Source organism: Desmodus rotundus, chromosome 3 (assembly GCF_022682495.2).
Source record: "Desmodus rotundus isolate HL8 chromosome 3, HLdesRot8A.1, whole genome shotgun sequence".
Classification (NCBI taxonomy): Eukaryota; Metazoa; Chordata; class Mammalia; order Chiroptera; family Phyllostomidae; genus Desmodus; species Desmodus rotundus.
The window spans coordinates 7,426,398-7,454,224 of NC_071389.1; the positions used below are offsets into that span (position 1 = coordinate 7,426,398).

Below are 27,827 nucleotides of genomic sequence, written 5' to 3' on the forward strand. Positions count from 1 at the left end.
AGTAGGGGGACCCTAGGAATCTGGGCCTTTATGGCGGTCTCTTCTTGTGATCCTTATGATACAGCAAATTTGGATAAGTAAGCCTAGGATAAAGATCTGAAAACAACCAATTTTCATCCCAGTATGGAGCTTTAAGGCACTCGTTTTTCAGGTTTTTTTGCTGAATGAAATCAGTGGCATCTGGGAGTGGGGCAGAAGCCACCATCCCAACTCCTCTCCTTCCAAAAAAAAAAAAAAAATCCCACCATTTCAGAAGGAAATAAAGTCAAAACTCTGAGTTATCTTCCTGCTGCTAGAGTCCTGTACCTGAGGGCAGGGTAAGCTGGCTTCAACCAGAAGAGTGGGGGTCACTGGCCAACTCCAGGGTTAAAGAGAGAATAGGCCCCGCCCGGCTGGAGGTGGGCACAAGCTTGGTGATCAGGTGGGCTGCAGGCTTCATCCTCGGGCGCCAGCATCACAGTGCTGTGCCCCAAAATGCCAAAGCCACCAACCCTGCCAAGTTCCCCGCCAGTTCTCAGGCAGCAACCGCCAGCCCCCTGCCTCCTGTCCCTCCTGGACAAAGCTGCAATTGACAGGCTCACGCCTCCTTTTGGCCCACCCAGATGAGGCTGGGCACTCTTTTTCTTTTTTTTTTTAAGCCATCAAATTCAATATTTACGGGAGCAATCCCATGCTTGGTTCTAAAATGACTGGCCACACAAGGAACCCCTTACTTCTCCTAAGAAGAAATACCTAACGCTTGTGCCTTGCGCGTAAAAAACAGAATGAAGTTAATTAAAAAAAAATAAATCGCTTATTACACGCGCCCCCTTTCCCTCCGCTGGGGAACACAGTAAAAGCCAATTTTGCCAGGGCTGGGCTCCTCCGCACGTCTTGGCGGCCCCCACAGCTGCGGCCCTGTAACTTTAAACCTGGCCTGAGGTCATCGTTTTAGCACTGGCCAAACAGAGCAGGAGGGCGGTCCTAGTGAGCCACGGACTGAGACCACCTTACAGCGGGGCGCTCCCGCCCTCCCTGGGAGAGATAAATGCTGACTTCATTCCCAAAGTTGCCAACTGCAAAGTTTGCTCCGCTGACTGCCGCGGGCGAAGGAAGCCTGGGGGCCCCTCCTGCGCTGGGACTTTTGCTCCCCGCATTCCATTCCCCCCTTTCGCGCTCCTCCAGCTGAGGGCCTGTGGCTGCGGAGCTTTTTAATCTCCCCGCCAGCACGGAGAGTCGCCCCTCGGCCCCACAGAGAACAAGCTAACTGAAAGGATGTGGAAGGTGCCAGTTCTGCTGTTGGTTTTGGGAAGAACGCTGCTCTGGATTCCGGCAGACGGAGGTAAGACCCAGGGCCAGCGCCTCCCTGCAGCTGCTGTTGGGGGCCAGCGAGCCGGGACTTGCTGGGGTGCCTGGGCCTGGTATTTGCGGTTGCCCAGGGGAGCAGAGGGGAGCTGGAGTGTGCGTGCACACCAGACTGGAGGGCCCGGGACAAGGCGAGGCAGCGGCTTAGCTGGTGCCAGGTCCCAGAGAAAGAGCCGAACTGGGTGTGAGGAGGAGCACGGAATCCACAGGCAGCAAAAGTGGGGAGCAGTGGGGGTCTCCTCACAGGCAGCTCAAGTCCTGTCATGCCCTGCTCAGCTCAGCTCAGCTCAGCTCACAAGAAAAAGGTGGCAGATGACTGCAAGGAGCCGTCCGTGGCCGGGACGGGGCTTTCCTGTAGGGCTGTGTATAGGAGGGATGCCCGTGGCCTCCGGAGAGCTTGGCATGACGGCCTGGGGAGGGAAGTTAGGGAGTGCTGGGGCTCCCCCTGTGCAGTGAGCGTCTCTCTTGGTGCCGCCGAGTCTTACACGCCCGGTGTCCGCATTTCAGGCACACTCAGGACCCTGTCCGTGGGGACGGGCTGGAAGAGGCCCCAGGATCCTCTGTATTGAGGGTGGTGTGTGTGGGAAGGACGGAGTGGACAGCCCCGGAGGAGCACGAGGGAATGAAGGAGGATGGCTGTGAGCCCGAGGTTTACTGAGTTGTTTTGGGGCTGGGTTGAACTTGGCCGACAATGCCAATGACCACATGAGCATTGGTGACTCCTTGGACCTGAAATGCATTCAATCTGACGATGGGGGCTCTGCGGCTCAGTCATCTGTGTCTTTCCATTCACCCCCCTTCTTACTCGCTCCCCCTCCCCTTATCTCTTGCTTCTTTCTGCCCAGGCGGTGTCATCCTTGAACATGTGCCAATATTTTATTTCTTTTCTTGGGTTTTTATTAGCTGTTTCCCCCCAAAGACTCTAAAGTCCCAAGGACACAGCTATGCCTTATAGCCTTGATCCCCGGGGCCCAAAGTCTGGCGCATAGTAGTCGCTCACTAAATATTGGTTGAAGGAATTGTAATCGAACTAACTAGTCCCCTGTTGCAGAGAAATCCTGGGAGGGAGGGGCTTGAGGAGGAGCCGACCTAACCTAGGCTTCTGTAATTCCCCGCCAAGACAAAAATACCCAGCCCTGGGGAAAGGATCCCGGGGCACGTAGTGCTTCTGTGCCCACCCGTCTGCGACTGTCTGCTTCCGAGAGCAGGAGCGACTCTGTCTGCAGGCCTCTGGACTATTCGTGGTGGCCCTATCTTTGGCACTTCTCTTTTCACTGCAATGTACACAACTCTGCATTTCAGTGACATTTCCTTTTTGGCTAGACAGTGTGCAAAATGACACCACTTTGTGCTCAGCAGGGCAAGGTGTGGGAGGTCCCCAAACCGAGCCCAAGCCCAGCCCTGCTCAGGAAAGACGGCAGCTGGTGCCTCCTCTGTTTGCTCCCAGGGAAGGGTTAGCTGTAATTATCTTTAAGCCAGTTCCTGAGTGTCCCAGTTACTCCTGAAGGGTGTCGGTAAACCTAGTCTGAAAAAACAGCCGTCCACCGCTAAAGACAGAAGCCCCCCCAGGGCTGTGGGTGGCAGGGGGGAGGAGGGGGGATAGCTGTGTGTGGATGCTGATTCGCTGGCCTGCTGGCAAGGAGCTGAGGCCCCCAGGGGCTTTGTCTGAGGATAATGAGTGAGGCAACTTGCATATGGATGAATAACTTCATTGAGCTGAGCTATTGTTGGCTGTCTGTTGGGGAGTAGGGCTGGGGGTAATTATGGTGATGAATTTTATTATCCCTCTCCTGGTATCCTACTCCTTCCTGGGCCTCCCTCACCCAGTGTTGTAGTCCCAGTCAGTTTGATAATCTGGCCCCGTGTGTTGTCTCCGTGGAAGTTAGTGGGTTCAAGCCTCTCCGTCGTGCACACCTCTGGCACTTTCCTCAGTCGTCAGGCCCCACCTTTGCTCTGAAATTTCACCCACGACACGTACTTCAGGGCCTCTCCGTTAGTTGGATCGTTTATTTGGTGGAATTCTGCAGGCTGCTGCTTGCTGCAAAGCCACATGTCCACATGTGCTTTTCCGGGACCAATCCACCCAGGATTAATCATGCAGCAAACAAATTTCCCCGAAACTCTTGCCAGTTTCGGAAGCCCTGAAGTCTTCGAGAGTTGCTGAGAGTTTTTGTGCGGCCCATCGAGCGTTTCCTAAAGGCTGCGTCTGCGATGGCCCTTGTGGAGGGAGGCCTATCCATTACACCGGTGCAGGAAATCCCAAACAGCATTTAACGCAGAAAACACGTTTTTAAAGAGTATCTGGGCATGAGGAGGCTGAGTCAGGACAGGGCACGTAGGGAGGAGCCCTGGCTGAGCAGAGGCACACGGCCCCTTCTCTCTTGCTCCGGTCTCTGAACTCAGTGGCCCATGAGTAACCCTATACCAGAGAATTATAAAGACCCCAACCTTGCTGTCACAGTGGATGGTTTGGCCAAGTGGGAGGGATGCCACCTCCCTCCCATTCCCATTCCCCACCATGGCCTCTTTGATCATCGCAACTCCTTAAATTGTATGTTATTACCTTCGGAAGATGCCAGAACTGGGTTTTAGAAATGGGTTTCACTCCCAATCCCAGGCTCTTTTTGCTACATTATATTGCGCCCCTCCCCCCAAAGAAAGAAAAAAAAAACATGAACACACAAAGGTTGAACTTGAAATTAAAGGTTTGCCTCACTTTAAGTTCTTTAAACAGGAGAAATTTTTAAGAGGTATACATAAGAAGTTCTTTACACTAAATACTTGCCATACTATTTTTACAGGAGAAACTCCCAGAAGCTGGGTTCTTCTCGCCAATGCAGTAAAGAATTAACGATCAGTGAGTGTATTAGTGTGCAAGCAGGGTCTATTGGTGATCCGTTCTCATGGAAGAGACCGGGCCTAGCCCAGGTGGGGGTGGGGGGCTGAAAGTCATAGGTTCAGGGTGAAGCAGGGTAAGGGTGGCAGAAGGCCGGTGTGGCAAGTGAGCAGGGGTGGTGAGGGCTGGCGTGGCTAGAAGCCAGGTGGCCTGAGGCCCGGCAGCCTGGCCAGGCTGCCAGAGAGCTAAGAGCTCTGGCCAAGAGCACCAGGTCTGCCAAGCCCTTTGTCCTGAAGACTTAAAAAGTTGAGTGGGTGAAGAAGTTACATATTGGTTGACAGGTAAAGGTGGTGCCAGCTTTGGGTGGTGATGGGGGGTTGGGGGGGCGGCAGCAGTGTGAGCACCTAAAGGAGTTAATGGGCTTCTTCCTTTAGGCTTAGGGTGCCTTTCAGGCCTTGGGATGTAAGCAGAGTTTCAAAGGCTCTTTCCCCGTTAATGGAAAAGATACATAGAATTTCAAGGGCTTCCCTCCTTCCTGCCTCTGGCTGCTCATTCTGTGTAACAATATTCCTCTAAGAATGAAGCTGTCCCAGTACATCACAATGGGATGCGTTAGCTCATCCCCCCACTGGCGATGCATCATCTCTGGCATGCTTGGTAAGGTGCTGTTGCAGACTTGGGTGCACACCCAATATCATAAAGCTCTCTGAACTCTTCACCAGCACAGCAACAGACCTGTGCTTAAAATTCCAAGGGCTTATCTGAATATTTGTCATATTTCTGGCATCTAAGCATAGGCGTGCCAGGTTAGAACTTGCGGAAATGTTACAGGGGAGGACAGAGAGAGAGAGAAGGCTCCAATACTTACCCCCACCCTTGCACACTCACTTGAGAAGTCCGACTAAGACCCTGCCACCCCTCCAGGAAACAGATAGTGAGCGCGTTTTTGTTGCAAGAGAATTGAGTGAGTGGGGCAACAGGGAGGAAGCAGGTGATGCAGGTACTTCTAAAGCCCAGTAAACAGTGACTGAGATAAGTCCTAGGATTCCCATGGGGTGAGCAAGACGGAAAGAAGCTCTTGATGGCACATTCGAATCGTTTCCCTACTGATTCCCGAAAACTTTGAGAAAGGAAAGTGATCAGGCATTTTATCCGAGGGCTATGAGATGGAGCCGGTTAGGGAACAACAGGAATCGTGCCAAGTTCATCCACGGCAGGAAGACGAAGTGGCTGTTCCCTTCCCTGTGTCTCGCCCCAGCACCCACCAGACTGTCTGCTCCCAGGGTCCAGTCAGGGCAGGCATTCCCTTCAGCTTCAACACGCTGGGTGGGCGGGCTCTCTTTTTCTTCTGGCTCCGTGCCTTCGACCCGTAGGAGATGGCTGTGTGCTTTGAGGACAATCCAGCTGGAATCAAGCCAAGTCCGGAGGGATGGGCTGCAGGCCTGCGCACCTCATCCACCTGGGGGTCTGTGGACCCGCACACTGAAACTGCGTGTTTTAGTTAGGGCCACACTCAATTTCATACCGGTGAGGAAAGAACCCGAAACAACACACCTATCAGAGGGATGCTCAGCTTTCCGGAGGAAGATGTGCCCCTGACCCCTGTGCAGAGGGCCAGAGCTGCCAGCTGTGGGGAGAGAATGTCACCGGGATAATAATTGCCATTGTGGCTTCTGTAGCCTGCCGGGGAATGCCAGTTACCTAGAAAACGGGTGGGAAGCGGGGAAGAGGGGCATGCTGGAATATGTGAAAACATGTGACTGATGAGAGTGGAGCATTTCCTGCAATTCATCAAGGTGTGTCCCTCTCTGGGAGAATAAAACACCACTAAATAATAAGCATAACTGTGACCCAGTGAGTAGGATCCTGCCCAAAGGATTTGGTGATGTCCAACCTGCCTTGCCCAAGGGATTCATTTATTTAACAAATATTTCTTGAGAACCGGCTCTGTGAGTCAGGCAAGGCAAGTGTTATACCTGCCTGCGGCGAGTAGGCAAGATGTCCCGTCGGCTGGCGGTGGGGAGTCTGATCTCAGTGACAGTGAATCTGTCATGAATCAGAGATGCCTGCTCTGTCACGGTCTGGAAACGATCCCCCCACGGCCTCACCCTTCTCCTGTGTCCCACATAACACCGGATGATGTCTCAGAGAGTCCACTCTTGAGAAGGGTATGCCTTGGATAAAGCATTGGAAACTGTTTCCTGTTCCAAATAAACTACTTGCTTTCCTGGCCTCTTGTGAGTTTGGGTCATGTGAAACATGGCCACCTGAGCTGCATCACCCCCTGATAAGACTGAATTTCTGAATCTGTAAAGCTAAGGGAACTGGATTCTGGATGGATGGTGTTTCCGGCAGTGACTCTGTAACAACAGCTGACATTTATTGAATGCTTAGCACGTGGCCAGGCCCCTCTGCCCTTAATCTGCTCCACAGACCTCCAAGGTAGCAACTATTTGTGTTTTATAGACGAGAAAAGAAGCTCAGGGAGGCTTAGTAACTTACACACAGACACAGCTCGAGCAAATGGCAATGGTGAGACTTTGATTTAGGTAGCTCACCCTCAGAGCCCGTGCCTCTAACCATTGAGCACAACAGCCAGCTGTGCTCAGGGTTGAGGGAGCCAAGCACACCCAGAAAAGTCAGCCAGTGGATTTCCTCAAGTGCCTTGTAGAGCAGCACCAACACTTGCTGTTTGTTAGACACATAATTCAGATTGAAGAACTATGGTGCCGGGGTCCTGAACTGAAGGACGCGGTCCCTGCCCCCTTAAAGCATTTACAAAATACACCTTATTGAGAGTTTTCAGAGTTTGAGAGGAAGCACAAAGTGGGATTGCAGCTCACCGAGAGAGGCAAAGCTGACGCGAGTGGGACCCAAGAACTAGTATCCTGTATGCGTAAAAGAACACGCGAGGAAAATAGCATGTCCGGAGCCGCTCACACCGTTTATTATCTGCTGGAGGAGTTTGGAGATGAGATTCCTGTGGCCGCTGGGAGCCAGAAAATCGCCTGTGGGGAAGATGGGACTTGATCTTGGCTGTGAACATGGTGAGGTTGGTCGGACAAGGTGCCAGGCAGGGAAAGGAGTCCCGGCAAGAGAGACTGCTTGCAGATGAGAACATTCAGAGTTAGGTCTGGGCGCCAAGGTCTGGGTGGCAAGGGCCAGGAAGGCTGGCAGAGTCAGGGCCATTTAGCTGGGGAGTGGCAGGAAGTTCGGGGAAGGATGAGTCCATGCTGAGTGGGAGAGCTTTTTCTGTAGGCTGTCGGCAATAATGGAAGGTGGGAGTGGGCAGGTCATGAATAGTGGCTGTGAGAAGAAAGTGAGTGACGAGGGCACCAGGTGGGATGGAGTCTGGTTTATGGGACAAGTCAGGAGGTAGAGACTGTGGTTGGTGACCACAGAAGGACTGATGGATGACATCAGACATTTGGGGGAATAAGGGCCAGCAGGGCTTGCTACTCAGGATTTCCTAAATTTTGTAGCCTTTCATTTCCTGGCTTCTTATTATTCACCTCCTACAACATTCATCACTGGCATAAAAAGTGTTATGGATAATGCAACTCACATGTCACAAAATTAACCCCTTTAAAATGGACCAGTCCAGTGGTTTTTAATGTATGAATACAGAGTCGTGCAGCTATCGCCACTGTCAATTTTAGAATATTTTTTCTTTTTTAAAAAAATTAATTTTTTAGATGGAGGGGGACGGAGGGAGAAAGAGAGGGAAAGAAACATCAATGTGTGGTTGCCTCTCGTGTGCCCCTACCACCGGGGACCAGAACCACTCCCCAGGCACATACCCTGACTGGGAATTGAACCGGCGACCCCTTGGTTTACAGGCCAGTGCTCAATCCACTGAGCCACACCAGCCAAGGCCAATTTTAGAATATTTTCATCACTCCCCTCCCCCAAGCTCCCAAACCATTGGCTCCTATTTCTTGCCCGCCACCCCCTAGGCATCACTAGTCTGCGTTCTGTCTCTGTTGGCTTGCCTGTTCTGGGTATGTCACATAGATGTCAGCACACAATTGGTGGCCTTTTGTGTCTGACTTCTGTCACTTAGCCTGATGTTCTCAAGGCTCCTTCATATGGTAGCATGTCAGAATTTCGTTTCTTTTTATGGCTGAATAGCAAGCATTCCACTGTATGGACAGACCACCTTTTGTTTATCGGTTCACCGGCTGATGGACGTTCAGAGCTGTTCTAAATACAGCTGCTATGAACATTCATGTACAAGTCTTTGTGTGGCCATAAGCTTTCGTTTCTCTCAAGCATATATATCTAGGAGTGGAATGGCTGGGCCATACGGTTCCTCTGTGTTTAACTCTCTGAGGTACTGCCAGCTGGTTTCCACAGTGGCTGTACCATGTTTACATTCCGACCAACAATGCAAAAGTGCCCCAATTTCTTTATATCCTTGCCAGCACTTGTTAATTTCCGTTTGCTTGTTTTTAATACTAGCCATCCTAATGGATATGAGTTGGATTCTCATTGACGTTTTGATTTGCGTTCCCTAATGACTAAAGATGTTGAATATCTTTTCATGTGCTTATTGGCCAATTATATATCTCCTTTGGAGAAATGTCTGTACATCTCCTTTTCTCCTTTTCAAATTGGGTTGTCTTTTTGTTGTTGAATTCTTGATGTATTCTGAATCCTAGACCCTAGACCCTTACCAGACGTATGAATTGCAAATATTCCTCCCATATTCTGGAATATGGGAGGGAGAATATGGACCCTCCCATATTCCAAATATTCTGTGGGCTATCTTTTCAATCTCTTGATAGTGTTCATTGAAGCACGAATTTTTAAGATTTTGATGAAGTCTGAGTTAATCTATTTTTCTTTTTTTTGTTGCCTAGAGTGTTGATGCCGTACCTAGGAAGCCATTGCCTTGATTTACTCTATGTTTCCTCCCAACAGTTGCATTGTTTTAGCTCCCACATTTAGGCCTCTGATTCATTGGGAATTAATTTTTATAGATGGTGTGAAGTACTAATCCGACTCCATTCTTTTGTATGTGGATTATCCAGTTGTCCCAGGAACATTTGTTGAGAAGATGATTCCCCACTAAATTATCTTGGCAACTCTGTCAAAATCAATTGCTCACAAGTGTATGGGTTTATTTCTGGACTCTTCATTCTATTCCATTGTCTCTACATCTATCTTTGTGCCAGGAACATGCAGTCTTGGTTTTTCATGTGGCTTTGTAGTAAGTGCTGGAATCGGGACGTGTGAGTCCTACCGTGTTCTTTTTCAAGATTGCTTGGCTAGTCTTGTCACTGTATTTTAATTCTTTGTGTACATCTTGCCCCTTAGAGAAGAGAGGAGGACCTATGTCGTCTTCATCACTTACAAGAACATATGGTTTCTACAAGGTAAACATTTGGCAGGAGGAAGAGGGAAGAAACTCAGTGGCCCAGGTCTTTGGGCAGGAATGACAAGAAGAACACGATAGAACTTGGGTAGGAGGAGTGAGAGGTTAGGAACCGACACTGAGTTTGGGATAATAGTAAGGCACCCAATTGATGTGGCTGATGGGTACCTGGGGAGATACTCAAATAACATGGCATCAGAAATAAGCCCTGGAGAAAAAGTTTGCTGCCTGAATTGCCCATTCGTTGGAACAAGGGGGAAAAGATGGCAGAGAGGGAGGGTCACAAAGATCCCCCTAGCTGAGAACAATTGTTTAAAAAAAAAACCCAACCAAAAACCTACTGCACCAGCACACTTCAAACTCTCAAGCCTGGCTTAGGATCAAGGCCAAGGGCGGCCCATGGAAACGCAGCACATTCTGCACATTCCTGCAGGCCTCATCCTCCTGGGCTCACAGCTGGGCAGTCTGCGAGCTGCATGGGTGGACGGTGAGGTCAGAGCCAAAGGGGCTTCTCTTTTCACTCTTGCAACACCAGGCCCTGCTCAGCTGACGGCCGTGAGTCGTTCAGAAGCTGTTTCCCAGCAGATGGCCAGTGTTTTCCGAACAGTCCGCCACATCAGGGATATGCTTTGCTGGGGGCAGCACTTCTAAGGCGGGCTTTAGTCATTTGGTAATTCAAGCCCTAAGCTGTCTGTCCTAGCAGGCGGCTCTTCGTGCGGGACTCCACCCCGTGAGGTCCCGAAAAGTTATTACACAGGTGTTGATTCCAGTTGACAGAACTGTGAGCTCATTTCCTCTTACTGAGAACATTCTGCTCTTGGTCAAGAGAGAAACCTCTCCCTAAATTGAGTAATCTCAGTTGAGGTTACAGTCAACAGCCTCTAGTTTGGCCATTTGAGGAGGTCTGAGCCCTGTTTGTGATTGCGGGTGAGTGGCTAAGTTGAGTCACCCTAGGGGACCCTGAAAAGTATGACTATTCACGCATTCATCCATTCACTCAGCTGTCAGAGGCTGGCCTAGTGGCCGGGCATAAACCCACAGGAGAGTGGAACGTGGCCCGAAGGAGCCTTACAGATCGTAGGGAGAGAATGGGGAATCCCAGTGTCATCAAGTGCTAGACTAGCTTAGGAGATGACTTGCTCCTGGCACCTGGGGTGGGCTCTGAAGGAAGAGGTATTTTACCTGGGTCAGGTGGAAGAGTAGGAAGGACAGGTTCCCTTGACATCCAGAAGCCCGCAACCAGGGCGGCTCCAATTCCAATCCAGCCCCTTCTATGTGACGTAGAAAGGAACGTGAGTAGAGGGACCTGCAGAAAAGTGACCGATACATGCGAAGACCACGTCACACAGTGGCTAGAGCGGGGTGAGGGGGTTGGGCTATAGATGCACTCTTTCAGTCAGTTGCTCAATAAAACATCTGCAAAATGTGTACCATGGTGCCAGAACCTGGAATTATGGGACAGTGTGGGCTTTCGGTAGCACTTTGCTGCCCAGAGGAAAATTGAGCGTGCCATTTCTGTGGGACTGAGTGGCTTCTCAGAGGTGCCTTGATTTTTCCATGGCCAAACTTTTTTTAAAAAATATTTTATTTACTTATTTTTAGAGAGAGGGGAAGGGAGGGAGAAAGAGAGGGAGAGAAATATCAATGTGTGATTGCCTCTCACTCACCCGCAACTGGGGACCTGGCCTGCAACCCAGGCATGTGCCCTGACTGGGAATTGAACCGTCAACCCTTTGGTTCACAGCCTGCGCTCAATCCACTGAGCTACACCAGCCAGGGTCCATGGCCAAAGTTTCGATCCAGGAAGCAATCTACCAGGATCCATGGAAAGGGTGAGGGTGAAGGCCAAACCCACTGGCCACATCAGTGATTGTATTGACCACAGCCTACGGTCTGCCAGGAGTTGGGGGTCCGGCACATGGCCCTGGGCCAGGGACTGGCTTTTAATATTTCAAAGAAAGGCGTCTACACAAGGTGAGGAGATGGGCAAGCCTGCAGGACATGAGGAGTAACTCGAAAGATGTGGTAAATAAAAGCAGAGTCCCAACACCTTTCTTCCCGTTATAGAAACCTACTGCATGGTAATCAGACCGCTCAGCAGGATGCTGGGAACTGAGATGAAGGCTGGTACCAAGGTCTGAGTATCTCGCTGACTACATTGGGTGCTTGCTCTTCAGTGTCCTGGAAAATGGTGGGGGTTGACATCTTTTTCCAATTTGAGATGTGTTGGTTTTCAGGCTTCTGAGCACAATATTGAAGCATGATAGAGAAATAATATGCAAAAGCTTGCGTCTGGAGGAAGGGACAGAAGTGAACATTTCTCTTTTTTGTTTTTCAAATAGATGTTTTGACATTCCCACCAAAGCATTACTTCATTCCAAAAGTAATTGGGAGGGGGATGCTAGATTTAAATGTTTATTAATTCTCTTACAGGGGAAAACCAGAAGTTCCTAGGATGTTGTAAGAAAAAGAGAGAGAGAGAGAGATTCTACTTCTCAATGGCCACAAAAATCATTCCAAGCACATGTAGTCAACCCTTTTCAAAGGCTTATTTGTGTCTTTAGATGCAGGAGCAGCCAAAGATGTTAGAAAAAAAACAGGAAATATGAAAGACACCTTAATCTGTTGGCTTTTGAAAGCCCCAAGGCTAGCTCAGCTTTCATCTTCTTTATTTTTAAAATCAACTTTCCTGTTTCAAGATAAAACCCTGTCCAGTGGGCTCTCAAGCTGTCTGATTCTGGAGCTTCAGGTCAGCAGGGAGGCCGGGCCGCTCTTCCTCATGTGGAGACAGACGGACTGAGACTCTTTACCTAAATGTACGCAGAGGACTTTCTGTGGCTGTCCTAGTAAAACAAGGGGAAGCCCAGGAGAGGACGTAGCATCAGCCAGGGACATCCTGTTTCACTCCGGACACCCAGCTCAATATTGTTATCGACAGAGCTCCTACAGGTGGGAACATGAATTCTTGGCTCTGAGGTTTTGTATTTATTTCTCATTATTGGTGGGTAATGACTTTGGACACTTCCCAGACATTTCCTGTCCAGTTCTTTACCTCCCTACTGCCACTGTCTTGGTGTGAACACCACCCATTCCTGCCTGGACAGCAGAAATAGCCTCAGGGGTCCCTGTCCCAGCCCGAGCCCAGTGTCATCGCCGATCCACACCCGCCATTCATTCTGCACCCAGAGTGGCCTCCTGGACTCGGGTTATACCACTTCCTCTCACCCTCCAGATGAAATCGAAACTCCGTGCAGAGTTCTACTGGACTGGCCCTCCACCGCTCCCAATCTTTTCCTTCTTTTCTCAATAATTTTTAAAAAGATTTTATTTATTTTTAGAGAGAGGGGAAGGGAGGGAGGAAATAAGAAAGAGAAACATTGATCGGCTGCCTCTTACATGCACCCAACTGGGGACCTGGCCTGCAACCCAGGCATGTCCCCTGACCGTGAATCAAACTGGTGACCTTTTGGTTCACGGGCCAGTGCTCCATCTACTAAGCCACACGAGCCCGGGGCCTTTTCCATTTTTTTGATAGTTTATTTTTTATCGTATCTTTCCCATTACCATTTATTCCCCTTATACCCCGTTCCACCTCCAGCCCCCGCCCCCTGCAATCACCACGCTCCCCCAGTCTTGTGTCTCACTATCCAGCCCTATTGACCCCTGTCCCCTGTTTCTTGAGGTGCAGGGCCCCTAGCTCGCTCTGGGCTTTGGGGGTTAGTGCACCTGCCTGCGGCTCACTCGCTCATTCGATGAATACAAATGGAGTGTCTACTATGTGCCAGGTATTTTAGGCAAGAGGGACATTGAGCTAAAACAGTGTATGTTCTTGTGACACAGCAATTAGTAAATATATGGCATGGTGAGCGGCAAGTACTCTGATCTGTGCGTCGGGGGTGCTGATTTCACTGGCACGGTGGGGGACGGGCTCCCAGAAAGTGTCATCTGAGTAGAGATCTGAAGGGGATGGAGGAGCACTGATTTGAGGTTTCCTGGTTTATTTGCTTGTTATGACCCCACCCTCCACTCACCTCAATAACACCCAAATCCACAAGAGTGGAGACCATGCCCTGTTTACTCCTCTGTCTCTAGTGCCTGGAATGGGGCCCAGCACACAGTAGGTACACAATAAATACCTGGGGATATTCCGGTGAAGCTCGGCATGGGTCCAGCCTCGACTGTTGCTGCTGCCTGCACTTGTAGAGCCGAGAGGAGAGCTGCTGCTCACAGAGGCACCACTTTTCAAAGTAAATCCACCTTCCTTCTAAGCTGCCACTTCCGGAAACTTCGTCCTAGAAAGGGGCTGATTTGAGGAGATAGAGATGGTGGTCACGAAATACGCAGATTGGAAGTTCTAACAAGATGGGATTTCTTAAGGGGAGCCAGAGGAAGCTGTTGCTTCTGGCAGCCAGAGGGTGAGGGTGAGGATGGGGTCCAAGGAGAGGCTCTGGGGAGAGGCTCTGGGGAGCCGGCAGGGGGCAGTGGGCTTTCCTGCCTATGGCCAGGCCCAGCACACTTTTGTATCTGTGTTGGTGAGCACTCACCAACCAGGCAAACTTGGCGAATCATTTAACTTCTGATGTGGTTAAAGAAGAAATTATTCTGACACCTGTTGGAACAGTTGCGGCACCTCACTCAAGACGGTTGCAGAGTTGAGAGATAGAGCTCAGCTCTGAATACAACAAAGAAGCTGGGGATTTATAGCCATGGAGCAGCAACGTGGGGGCGGCGGGGATGGGTGGATGGAAAATTGCCAAGAGGAGGAGCATGCTTGCTACAGGCAGGCCAAGGACTTCAACCTCCAAGGAGGGGGGTGGGGAACTTGGTCGGATATCAAAGGGGGGAGGAGTCTCTCTAAAGTGACTTAGCAGGGTTCTCGCTGAAACTGGACTCTGCTGCAAGGATGGACACAGACACCCAAGGTCACAGCCTCACGGAGAACAGGGCTCAGAGGAGCCTGACTAAAGTCTGGTCAAGGAGAGCGCCAACCTCTCTTCCCTCGTCTGATAAGTGGGGACAATAATGCCAGTGTAACTGCCCATGGGGCCATTGTGAAATCGTCATCCACCAGGCACTGTGTAGACCCCGCGTGGCTGAACAATGGGAGCGGGGCGGGGTCTGCTTATAAAGCTGTGTCTCTCGTGTTCAGTAGAACCTTCAACTTGGAAAGACCTCAGGACCTGCGGGTTCTAGCAGCCCGCCCATCCTCCTGCCGTCTGGGTCCTGTTGGATGCTAGCTACATTTCTGGCATGGGATTAACCTGGCAGCGGGCAGCCGCTGTGAGGAGGAAGGGATAGCTGGTGGTGAGGGGGGCACAGATTTAGGGATGTGTCCTGGGAAGAATCGGCAGACAGAGCAATAGGTGAGGGGGCAGCCGGCAGGTCTCGGGCTGTGTAAGCTGGTCGTTGTGCTGAGAGGCTTCTCCCTCGACGTGACACAGCCGTTAGAAAGAAGACATTGCCGCAATGAGAGCTGGTCCCGAAGCAGAGGGGGAAAGAGGGTTTGTTGCAATGACAGCCTCATCTTTCAGGGGGGAGGGAATCAAATTATATTCCCATTTTACATCATACTTCACAACACAAGACAAATAGAAATTTAAGTGTAAGGTGAATATATACATATAATCTTGAAGGTAGGGTTGGTAATTGTCACATCAAAGGCACAAAACAAGCTTAATAAATTGGATTAGCGACAAACCACACCAGTCACAAAGGAGAGGTGCCGAAGCCAACCAGTAAAACGAATGTGTCAGCCTTTATTCCAGAGACTGTGTTCTTAAGGTTATAAAAACTCCTATAAAACGATGAAATCGATGAATGCCATTAGAGAAAGGTGGTTACAAAAGAAGACTTTCCTGGTGGCCGACAAACTGATGAAACCACTCCCTGCTACAATCCAAAGAAATGTAAGTAAAATCGAAGGATTGAAAACACTTACTCCTCAAAGGTTTTTATCAAGAATTTGGGATATTACAATGATAATAACAGCGTGATTGATGTAAGGTTGCATTGAAATCCTGAAGTATTTGTAAAGAAATGCATTCCCCAAAATGTATGTAAATTAGAATAAGTTCTTTAGAGATACTAGGCTTTAATGCAAGATGAAAATGATGCATAATTAGCTCTTTCATACCAATAAGCATCTCTTTAGTTCTTACTAGTTCCCAAATTGAAGAACCCTAAGGTAAAATTGATTTATCTATGTCTTCTCATAGGTAGTAGAAACTGTGGCCTAGCTTTTTAAAGAATAACACCCACTCCCCCTTCAAATTCCCAAGTAAATGGATGGGTTGCCACCGAATTTGGAAACTTCGGCTGGTGCTGAGCCACCTGGGGGTGAGGCTGGGTGTGACAGGAAGAGATGTCACGCGAGCGTAGCTGCCCACTGCTTGGGACCGACACCGTTACTGCAGGTTCATCGGCACACGTACATAAACAGCTGTCTGCGCACACTCGCGTGTTAGAAAGAAGAAAGGACAGGCGGCCCAAGGCATCCATAATGCATGGTTTGAGTTTCACCATTCAGGGGAGGAGGGTGGCAAATGCTGGCTGGAGACTGGGCAGCTGGGCTGGGGGAGCTCTTTGCCCAGGCAAGCAAGCCTTCAGCCAAAAGAAGGGGAGAGACAATTGGGGATCTCTTGTTAAAGATCAACTTTCCCATGGAGCAAAAAGAATGCCAGGGCAGTGGGACAAAGGACATGCATCTTAATCACGAGCGTCATTCATAAAATGCCTTTGTGTATTCAGAGCAGTTTTAGTGCTTGGCTCTGCGGGCCAAGCGGAGAAAAGAACCAGAAGGAATTTTTATCGTTGCGCTTTCAATGAACTGAACTTTCTGTGAAAGAACTCTGGCCAACTTCATTCAGTACCTGATATTTTTGTTAAAGCGAGGGTGGTTTGTTTTTGTTTTTTAAAATTAGAGGATGCCCCATAGTAAGTGACTGGGCTGGACAACGCCAGAAAACATTTTTAAAGTTGATGGTTTGTTAACTGAGTTCATAGCAGGAGAGAAAGAAAGGAAAATGGGATACTTCATGTTTTTTCGCTTTTTGGGTTTTTTTTTTTTTTTTTAAGTAAGGACTACTCTCCAGGCAAAGGGATATTTCCTCTTGAGCTCAATAAGTAACATTCAATATTTGCCTACATCACAGCCATAAATCCCAGCGGGAGCCAATGACTGCCCCCACCCCACCCCCACCCCCACTTCAGCAAATGGCTCAAAGGGGAGACTAACCATGGGCATGCACTGAGGTATTCACTTGGTGCTAACTGGTGAGTCTTGCCACCCAGATGAAAAGTAAATGCATATACTTAGGAGATTCATCCAAAGCCATTGATGGGCGGCACTGCAGCAGGACTCTAGATGCAAAGAGAACAAATGAATTTCCTCTACATAGAGGTTCTCTCTCTCTGTGCATCATCAAGGAAGTTGTGATCAAATATTTACTAGCAGTGCCTTTGACTGGGCCAGCAAAGCATCAAGAGGAATATAGTGTCTTAAGGCTGCTTGTTAACTTGAGCACTGCCTGAATATGAACTCCGCTCTTTAATGACATACTCAAAGCAGGCCCCCAGCACCCCCTCCCTCTTGGCCCTGGGATGCATGTGCTCTCTTATTTTGCAACTGTACTTCCTCATGGAATTTGCAGAGCCCCTCTGTGTCTGGGGCCAGAGCCGGTGGCCAGTGAGTCAGATCTGTAACAACCGGAGGGTTACTTGGTGAGTTGAGATGGTGCTCTGGCTTGGTGATGATTCGTTCAGATCATGGCAACACAGGGTGAAGAAGAGGCCAGAGTTGTGATCTGTTCTCTGCCCAGTTGTGGAATTCATCCTGTTCATCCAGCTATCCCCCCGCCCTACCCCTCCCCTGCTCCTCATTCATTCAGTGTTCAAGCAGAAGAGCCCGGGGCAGGGGCAGGGGCAGGGGCAGGAAGGTCTCTTATTGGTGTACCTCTCGGTGCACAAAGAGTTCTTTAGTGATCTCTGTCATCCTTAAGTATATTACTGACTTTCCCCCTGTAGACGTTAACCCAACTGTAAAATAAGTCGTCAAACTCAACGTAACCTCTGAGGTCAGCGGTCAAGGCCAGTGCTTCTAACCATTCTGGCAGGCAGCAGTCTCAAAATTAAATGGAGAGAGGGCTCGATGCCGCGAAGATTGGGACCCTGCCTTTGCACGTCCTGGCTCAGTAGGTTGGAGACAGAGCCTGCAAACATGGTGCTAGAGCTCTTTTGAGGTGACTCTGATTTAGAATTTCTCCAGGTTTAAATGATATTCTATTAACCTGAATACATAATTCATCCTATGGAATGGCACCAGGAAAAATCTGATTTGTTACTGAACAGAAAAGATGTGCATCCCTCTGTTCCGGGGGCCGCGGCGGGATACAAGGGAGGGGCTGGCTGTTTCACCTTTTTGTATTTCCACCTTCCTTTCTTTGGCCATGGAGACAACCAGGCCATCCCTCTGCCAGAGGTGTCGCAAGGAGAACGGTTTGTGGTATGCAGGAGAGGGAACAACAACATCGACAAATCCCCAACAGAAATGGGAAAAAATCATCTGGTTGTAGCCCACCCTTTAGGTCTGCCCACACTGCTTCCACCTTAAGCCCTGACTACGTCTTTCTTTCTTAGCCGTCACCGTCCCGCCAGAGGATGACACTACGACCTTAAGTGTGGAAGGTGGCACAGTGAACCCAGGTGTGGAAAACGAGACAGTGACTCCAGGTGCCAGTAAAGAGCCCTATGAGTCTGCTGGCTCGACAGCTCAGGTGAGTGGCCCAGAGAGAGAGGACTTTGGTTTGAAGGCGTGCAATCACACGCAAGGATGTGTGTGTGTGCGCACACATATATATCACATATATATTTATATTTATATATTTAAGTATATGGAATCAATGGGAGCCACCATACAAAGGAATTGTTACATGGCCTGCAAAAAAAGGGACCTCCCAAGCTAGCAGGGAGCTGGTGTGCTGCTCACAGGTGATTTGAGAGTATGTACCAGGGCTTCTCAAACTGGTAAGGAAGTAGGTTTGTAGGTGGCCGACCTGTTACAGCCCACTTTTCAATATAAGAAGGTCTTGGACCTTGCAACACTGGCATGGCTATCGAAGTTTCTAGAAATGGAGTCACGGTTTCTTGTCTTCTTGTGAATGGTAATAAACACAGACTAGAAGCCATGAACAGAACACACTGGTATAGTTTGTGTGGAGTCCCAACTGACACATTCCCAACCTGATGAATTTTAGTCGGTTCGGAGGTGTCTTAAGCACCTACCATGGACAAGACAAGATGCCAGGCTCTGGGAGACACTGAGGATGTCTAGAAGCCACACCTTCAAACTTTGAGGGAATCCTATTCCTCCCTCCCGAGACCCCACCCCCAGAATTACTCTCTAGCTCAGAGGTCAGCAAAACTATTTACCAGATTTGGCCCACTACCGGCTTTTGTAAATAAAGTTTTATTGGGACATGCAATGGCTGTTCAGTTGAGAATGATCTCAGGCTGCTTTCCTACTGTAAGAGCAGAGTTGAGTAGATGGTTGCAACAGGGACCAAATGGTCTACGAAGATGAAAATATTACCGTTTGGCCTTCTACAGAAAAGTGTGCCTGCCCCTGTTCTGGCATATCCCCAGGGTTGAGAGCCATGCTAAGCACATAGTAGATCCTCATTAGCATATTTTTTTTACTGTGTTAAAAGACACGTAACATTAAATTTATCATCTGAGCCATTTTTAAGTGTACCTATAAGTCAGCAGTGTTAAGTATATTCACCTTGGGAAACAGATCTCCAGAATGTCTTCATCTTGCAAATCTGAAACTATACCCTTCAAACAATAGCTCTCCTTTTGCTTCCCGCTCCAGTTCTGGTAACTTCCATCGTACCTTCCGTCTCTATGGATTTGACGACTCTAAGTGCCTCCTATCAGTGGAATCGCAGTGTTTATCCTTTGGTGACTGACTTGTTTCACTGAGTGTGATGTCCTGAAGGTTCATCCATGTGGTAGCATGTGTCAGAATTTCCTTTTTTGTGGCTGAATAATATTCCTTGAGATGGATTTACCACATTTTGGTTATCCATTCAGCCTTGATGAACATTTGGGTTGCTGTTGGCTACTGTGAATAGTGCTGCTGTGAACGTGGTGCACGAATACCTCTCGCAGCCCTTGCTTTCGATTCTTTTGGGTGTATACCCAGAAGTAGGACTGTTGGATCAGATGATAGTCTGTTTCTAGTTTTTTTGAGGAAACTCTATCCTGTTTTCCTTGGCAGCTGCACCATTCCCGCTTACACCAACAGCGCACAAATGTTCTGATTGCTCCACAACCTTGCTAATGCATTATTTTCTGTTCTATTGATAGTAGCCATGCGAACAGATATGAGGCAATAATCTTACGGAGGTATTGATTTGCATTCCTCTGATGATTAGTGATATTAAAAGTGTTTTCATCTGCTTATTGGCCATTGTGTATTATCTTTGGATAAATGTCTAAGTTATTTCCCCGTTTTTTAATCAGGTTATTTGATTTTTTCGTTGTTGAGGTGCAGGAGGGCTTCATACCTTTATCAAGTACATGATTTGCAAATATTCTCTCTTATCGCATAGGTGGCCTTTTCCCTTTGTTGATTGGTTTTTCGATGCACAAAGGTTTTAAGTTTGGTGTGGTCCCATTTATCTAGTTTTGCCTTTGCTGCCTGTGTTCGTGACTGAATTTGTTGAAGCTTTGTACACCGGCGTAAACTTTGGAGTCAACAGAACCTCCCAGGTCTTGTTCTGTCTCTCATTGGCTATGTGAGTTTGGGCATATTTTCTAGTCTCTTTAAGCCTTGTTCATACTATAGGACTAATAGGATCTATTTCATAGGGGTTTTTTTGTGGAGTAAATGGGATGTTTAAAGGGGCTGGCACATAGTAAGCTCTCTTGGGGAGAGGGAAGGCACTGGAGGATGATAACAACATCATATGTGCCCCCTAAAATGTTACAGGGAGGAAGTGCCACTCCAATTCAAGGGAGAAAAAGATTTAAAGCTTAGAGATATGATATTTTCTGAACAGTTAAGACCCATGGAAGTCAGCAAGAATTAAGGCCCATGGAAGTAAACATTTGGCATTCATTTATGGAGTTGGCTTGGTTTTATTCCTGTTCCCACTCTTCCATTTGTTTACTTGTTTCCCCTTTCATTTTATATCATCATATATTTTATATATGTGTGCCGCCTTAAATTCTTTTCTCCAATACAACAGTGTATGCATGTTAAAACGTGTTCTCTTTCTGTTTTGCCTCATTTACTTCTCCAATAGGTGCCCACAAACACGAAGAACACGGACTTTCTCACAGAGGACCTGCCGACCCCAGGAAGCGGGGTCCCTGGCCAAGAAGGAAGCCGGAGCACCACAACCTTGCCTGTGGCCACTAGCCACCCTATGGGTAAGAACACCAGTCACCCCAATAGGCACCGATCTTGTTTTGCATAACCAGTACATTCCCCAAACCATGAACAAATATAATCAATAGGGCACATTTTGGGGTACACCAGTAAATTCTGAACCAAGCCTTATGGGGTAGTTTCAGAATCCGGTGTATGAAGTTGCTAAATCAAATCTGATTAATTGGGTTGCTGAACACAGCTCTTTACCTTGAATGACAGCTGATGATTATGCCCCGACAAGGGCAAGTTGAGTAGCTACTGGTGTCGTGTCCCTGACCCTAAGCTGATAAAATGCTACAAGAAGAACTTTGTGTTTTCATCCAAGAGCATAAAACTCAGACAACCTATGTAAATCTCAATAGATTGTATACTGCTATTTACCATCATACATTGAGTTTATGTCTGTGCCCATGGAGCAAGGATGTTTCCTAAAGCAATCTGGCCAGGACTTGGGGTCGCACTTGGCATGCACACTTGGCACCTGCAGCCAGGCGTGTGAACGGAACATCTCAGAGGGAAACTGTGGAGGAGAACCTTGGGTCTTTGCCATTAGTATGAGGTCTGGACCACCACTGTGAAGCATAAGGAAAGGTCATTGCCACTACAACTTCGCAATAGAAAGAGACAGCGTCCTATTCCTAGAACTTTCTTAAAAAATTAAATCATTTGAAAAGTATGCTCTAATTCTTTTCAGTAGATGGGGTGGGAGAGAAAAGGAGCTAGCCCTGCAATAGCTGCAATGAGCTGTTTTGTATAAATCATCTATCATAGATAGGTATTTTTAGCTTTAAATAAAAGTAAACACGGAGACCTCCCCTAAAGCCAAATGCGCAACCGAACACCTAGAAAGTTGTTCTTTATTGTCAATATACATTTCCAGGCCCCAAAACCAATCTGGTTTTACAAAATCTATAATACTTCTGAGGATGTTTAAAACATGCTTTATATCTGTACGCCCGTGTGCATAGCAGCATCATTTACAATAGCTGAAACGTGGAATTTACGGGCAGATGAATGGGTGAACAAAATGTGGTAAATACATACAATGGAATGTTATTCAGCCTGTACAAGGAAGAGAGTTCTGACATATGGTATAAGGTGGGTAAACCTTGAAACATTCTGCTAAATGGAATGAGCCAGTCACCAAAAGGCAAATGCCATATGATTCCGCTTAGATGCGGTACAGGGACTGGTCAGAGTTATAGAGACGGAAAGCGGAAGGGTGATTGCCGGGGGTTGGGGGAGGAGGGGCTGGGGAGTTAATACTTCATGGGTATATAACGTCACTTTTGCAAGATGGAAAGAGCCCTTGCAGGTGGATGATGGGATGACGGCACAAAAATATGCCTGTACTTTCTACCATTGAATTGTACACAAAAATGGTGAAGATAGAAAATTTCGTGTAGTCTGTATTTTACCACAATAGGAAAGAAAAGCTTCATATAAAAGTGCTTTGAAAATAAAGGCTCAAGGTCACTCCAAGATGCTGAAGAAATGGTTAACATTCAAACATCCGAGAAAACCAAAAAGGGATAAGCTAGAAAAGCATCGTCAATATCATTGGTCATCGGAGAGCATTTCAAATTTTGGGAGACAAACTCATCATTTGCAACATGAGCTGACAGCTAATTGACAGAAGGAAATGGAAAATTCCACGTCGAGTATTCTTTCTGTCATACCAGGATACCTCTCCTAATCCTTAAAAAAAAAAAAAAAAAAGAAAGAAATTCTCATTTCCCCAGAAATTACTCATGGTTACTCTTCTGTCCAGTTCCCTGCCCCACCCTGTCACCAAATGTGTGACTTATAGTACATTCCCACTTTATATATCAGTGTCCCAAGAAATTTTCACATGAGTTAAAATGTGATTGTAAGCACTGGGGCTTTTTAAGAGCTAGTTTTATTATGGCAGCAGATGTCTTTCCCATGGAACGCCCAAGTTCAATGATGTTCCCACATATGACACACTTTGTGATCACAGTCAAGTAATTAATTGGGAGGGAGCTAGGGAGTACAGGACTAATAAGTTCTTATTTAGTGAGGAATCTTCCATAAACTTTATTTTTGGTATTTTCTAACCAATGGTGTCACTGATGGTGACGATGGCACGTTATGAGGCTAGAAGTGGCAGCCACTATGTTAAGCAAATGATTGACCTGTCTCTGCTGGTGTTTGGCAGCCAGGGATGCCTTGTTCTGGGAAGGACTCATATCCAGCCTTCTCCCAACCACTGTTTTATGGTGATGGCATATCCAGCTTGAGCTCTGGGTGGATACATCAGAGCCACAAGCCTTGTTCATACAGGGAGAGCTGGGATTGGGGCCCCCTTCCCTAGGACCATCTTGAAAAGGTGTCTTTCTGAAGACAGACTTGGTACAAGGCAGGTGGCTTCTTTCAAACCCAACCACTAGAAAAAAGCAAGCAGCTTATTGCTGATGGTCAGCTGATTTCACCTTTGATTAGGGAAGCTGTCGAGTATCCGTAGTTTGCAAGTTGTGAGCTAAGGTTGTCGGGAAGGCCTGACTGACTCACTTCTCTCTACCGCATCATTAAACCAAGGGACCTTGACCTTTCTCCACCTGCAAACTAGATAAACAAATACGGCCCTCATGCCCCCACCCCCCAGAGGAGTTAAGGACTCTGTATACAAAGAGGTTGATGGGAGAAATGAAACACCTTCATTTTTACATAGGAATTGTGTAAAATTATCTGCAAGAAACTCACAATTTTATTACTTAGTTACAGGAAGATACTTGTAAGTAAATAACCGAAACCCATGTGATGGGTAAATGAAAATATTCACATAGTAAGTATTACACTAGGTTTGGCTGCAGATAGAAATCCTAAAACCACAGTGGCATCAACAGAAAGGGTGTATTCTCTCATTAAGCTGAGCTACAAGATGTCAATTTTGCTACCAAAGAAAAAGCAGGGAATTACTGTAATATGAGAAGACAGGTCCCAGTCTTGCCCACGTCTTCCGAAACCAGAGCACATTGCTCTCAAAATGAAAATTCTTCAAAATAGACCTCATCACAGTGGGTTCCATGATCTTGACATTGGACCAAGAATCAACAGCCTTGGATCCTTTTATTACCCTAAGCTCAGAAACTTTTTGACCCTTTGTTTAAGAACTCTGCGGGCCAGTTGCATTGACTGTGCTCTCCAAAGTCAGTAGGAGTAACGAACATGAAAGTACTGAGGACCCAGAAGTGTCCCGTGTTCACAAATTCAGTAATGATAGTTCTGAAGACAGGAGCATGTCAAAGCTCGCTTAAAAGTTTCCTGACCAAATTTATTTAAGAAATTATCTTCTTTGCTTTTAACTTGCTACCTTCCACTTAGGGCAAATTCATCTTGTGCCAATTGTTAAATTATAGTTATTAAATCCTAATAATTCTATATCATTACCTCTCTTTACAGAAGATACACAGACAACAGTGGAGAAAGGTAAGCTAGATTTTGCTATCAAAATATTCTTTTGGGATTAAAAAAAAAAGAAAGGTTTCTTTGAACCTAATCTTTGTGATGAATTACACTCGTTTCTGGATGGGAGCCAACAAACACAGAATAGAGAGCCTTCCGAGAAGAGGTTTCCAACTTCCTTCAAGAGAGAAAAGGGAATTGCCTGTATTTGAAAAGAAGCAAACCACAAATGAGTGTGTCTGCCTAATGACAACTGTGGAGACGGGTGTCCTATCACAATTTATTGTTAACTAGGAGTGAAAATGGGGCTAATTTCATAGCCCTACACAAATGCCCCCCAGTGATTAACTGTGAAGCTACTTTGTACCAATTGTATGCTTCATCGATCCTGAGACCCAGAAACCTTTCCAATCATAAAATGGGATTAGAATAGCCCACAGTTTCTACTCTTCTAAAGCTGGATACAGAACAAACAGTAGAGAACATTATTTGCTCTCTACAGTGGGGTGCGGTGGCCATTGTATCGCAGGTGTATTGTTGATGGAGGACTCACGGTTTTTCCTTCTCATTCAGATGGCTTGGCGACAGGGACCCTGGTCGGAATCATAGTTGGGGTCTTACTAGCCATTGGATTCATTGGCGGACTCATCATTGTGGTTGTGCGAAAAATGTCGGGAAGGTACTCGTAAGTAAATAACTTACACCCATGTGATAGGCCAGTGAAGGCGGTCACTTATAGACCTCTGACCTCTGAACCAATGGGAATGAAGGTCCTTTAAATGAAGGTCCTAGTCAAAAGCCCCTACTTCCAGAAGTACTACATCTGAAGTTGTCCTAGGAGAACATGCGTCTATGTAGGCCTTATCATTTCCAAGAAAAGACAGCCAGAGGCAGAGGTGACTTGGTTGACTCCCATTGAACTCTGGCCAAATTTGATCTCTCGTCTTAATTTTCCAACTACCTGAACTTGAGAGAAAACCCAAACCCAGTTTTAACTTGACACCTAGTCACCCTGCTCCCAATCATCATAGCTGAGAGGTTTCCAGAAGTCCATCTTCTATAGGGCCAGAGCTCCGTTCTGATGAGGAATTTTATTGGGATGGGGACCCTCTGTCCATCCTGCCCTGGACACACCCACGCATGTGGTAATGCATTCCTGGCATCGGCTGTCAGTGAAAGGAAGGCATTCTATCTCTTTATTAAAATTCCCTAAGAATGCAGAACACTCAGATGCATAGTCAGAGGAAACCTTTTGCTTTTTTCTGTTGGGGAGGTGATATGTGACTCTGGAGTCGGGGGGACAGGGAGAGGACAGATGCTATAGACCTGGGAGGCTGGAGGACAGGAATCAGAATGCAGTTGCAGATTTCTGTATTTGGAGATGCCTGGGAATCTGACCCTGGCTGTGCAGGGACCAGGCACGCAGGAGGAATGATCTGGAAAGAAGAGAACCAGGTTCCCAAACTGGAGCAGGGGTGTCCAACCTTTTGGCGTCTCTGAGCCACACTGTAAGAAGAAGAGTTGTCTCGGGCCACACATTAAATACACAAACATAAACGAAAACTGATGAGCAAAAAAACGGTTTTAAGTAAATTTGCGGTTTTGTGTTGGGCTGCATTCGTAACCATTCTGGGCCTCGGGTTGGACACCCCAAAAGGACAATAGGAACATGACTCACAGGATTACTAGTCATGGTGCCAGTAAAAGAAGGGACAGTCACCTTTCCCTTTGTTTTCACAGGCCCTAAAGAGCTGAAGAATTGTGCCCTTCTGCCAAAACGTTTAAAAAAGTTTCCGACCCCCCTTGTCCCCAAGCAGGTGGGAGAAGATGACCCATGGAAATGCCTGGCCGCCCCACTCAAAGTCCATGGTGACTCCTCCCCTTGCAAAAGCAACGGAAGGAACGATAACTCCCAAGACTCGCTCCTTTACGCATTTGTCTTTTGAGAAACTTTTTTAAAATACAAATTTTGGAAAAGGTGATTTTTTAACAAATGCGTAGAAAATGGAGCACAACTATGTAAATTGATTTGTAACTCAGAGAGACAACATGACTCCGCCGACGTTAGAAACTGTCATCATGTCTTTGTTCCGACCATTCTGTTATTGTTAAAATGCAAAGGAATCTGGAAATATTTACACCAATGGAGTCCTTGGGTCTAGTGCTGTGTCAGCAAGTGGCATGAGCCTTTTGCAATTTCCGGCTGAGATGTACACATTCCAGTCTAGTTTGGTCTACTTTAAAAGCCTGATTCGGTGTGAATAATCAAGTAGAAAAGTCTAAACTTGGGTAATATGTAAATTCTCACCACAAGGCCACAGGGCAGTCTGTATTGTAGGCATGCTTTCCCCTCGCTTCCCCCGAGGATTTGACGGCTCCAGAGTTTTGCTCCTACTTGACCCACTGCTCCCTCGGATGTTGGGGAGCCACGGGGGTTGCCTTCTCTCATCCCGTGATGCAAGTCCTTGAGATTGGCTGCTTTGTTCTGGAAAGTGGAGACCTCAGGCCTGATGATGGCCCAGGAGGCTGCTAGAGGCCCAGTGGCGGCAGAGGCTCCCGTCTTCCAGCACCCAAGAACCCCGGGTGGTCCCCGGACAGACAGAAACCCTCTGTGTGCCTCTGCCATGGGACATAGAACCTAGCAGTTTTCTAGCGTTTCCTTTCTGCCTTGAGGGGAAGATAGGGGAAGCAAAAATAACCTTGTAAAATATTAATTTTGTAAAAAGCAGCTGGATTGAAAAGCAGAAGATATTTGCAGCCTTCATGACAGCCCACATGTTTCTGTGGGTTTACAAGTGAAAAGATCCAAGTTCAGGAGCCCAGGCTGCCGTTTGGTGTTAGAACCATCCAGCTCGGTACATTTCCTCCCAGAGGTCAGCTGAACGCTTCGCCCTAAACAAAAGGTCCTTATACTGAGCAGACGTTCTGTGAATGTGGTCACACAGTTATGACGTCCTGGAAACTTGTACAAGTTCGTAAAACAGGAAAAAGTAAATTGTCAGTTGGAAAGCACAGCCCGTCCCCCCACCCTTTTTTTGCATTGACGGGTGGATGTTATTTTAAACAGTGTGCCCTACTGTTGCCCAAGTCCAGCTGTCCCCCAGCCCACCTGAGTGAGAGAAGGGGGTATAGACGAGCTTTAGGAGCTTACTGTCCCTCCGTTTCGTCACTCAGATTCCCGAACAGGAGTTGGGGATCACGTGTGTCCATATCATCTCTCCTTTCTTCTCTCACCGTGAACAGTAACGGCCCACCCCAAGTCTTACACTGGACCCACTGCCTGCTGGGACAGGGCTGTGGGTTTCTTTGTCACATCTGTGTTGATGCTCAATGCAGTGTGGACATGTTTGAAAATAAAACAGATGATTACGTATCACACTGAGTCAGAGCTTTGATTAGAAATCTCCATC

The 27,827-nt window shown here is 47.5% G+C and overlaps 1 protein-coding gene across 2 annotated transcripts; it reads left to right on the plus strand.

Moving 5' to 3' along the window:
* The first annotated feature begins 975 nt into the window (after positions 1–975).
* PDPN (podoplanin) lies at positions 976–27,790 on the plus strand. 2 transcript variants are annotated; one of them, XM_024554704.4, is made up of 6 exons: positions 976–1,321; positions 18,192–18,328; positions 20,864–20,990; positions 24,415–24,441; positions 24,991–25,102; positions 26,158–27,790. In XM_024554704.4, the coding sequence occupies exons 1-6, from the start codon at positions 1,255–1,257 to the stop codon at positions 26,162–26,164; spliced, it is 477 nt and encodes a 158-aa protein (XP_024410472.2). In that variant the 5' UTR covers positions 976–1,254; the 3' UTR covers positions 26,165–27,790. The 2 variants fall into 2 exon arrangements, with proteins under 2 accessions (XP_024410472.2, XP_024410473.1); XM_024554705.4 differs by having other exon boundaries at positions 977–1,321; positions 24,991–25,096.
* The last annotated feature ends 37 nt before the right edge of the window (positions 27,791–27,827 follow it).

Excerpts from the sequence above, each read along its gene's own strand:
- PDPN (XM_024554704.4), top strand. The coding sequence starts at position 1,255 with ATGTGGAAGGTGCCAGTTCTGCTGTTGGTTTTGGGAAGAACGCTGCTC. Across the intron at positions 1,322-18,191 it reads CTGGATTCCGGCAGACGGAG|CCGTCACCGTCCCGCCAGAG; the intron begins GTAAGACCCAGG and ends TTTCTTTCTTAG. Across the intron at positions 24,442-24,990 it reads ACAGACAACAGTGGAGAAAG|ATGGCTTGGCGACAGGGACC; the intron begins GTAAGCTAGATT and ends CTTCTCATTCAG.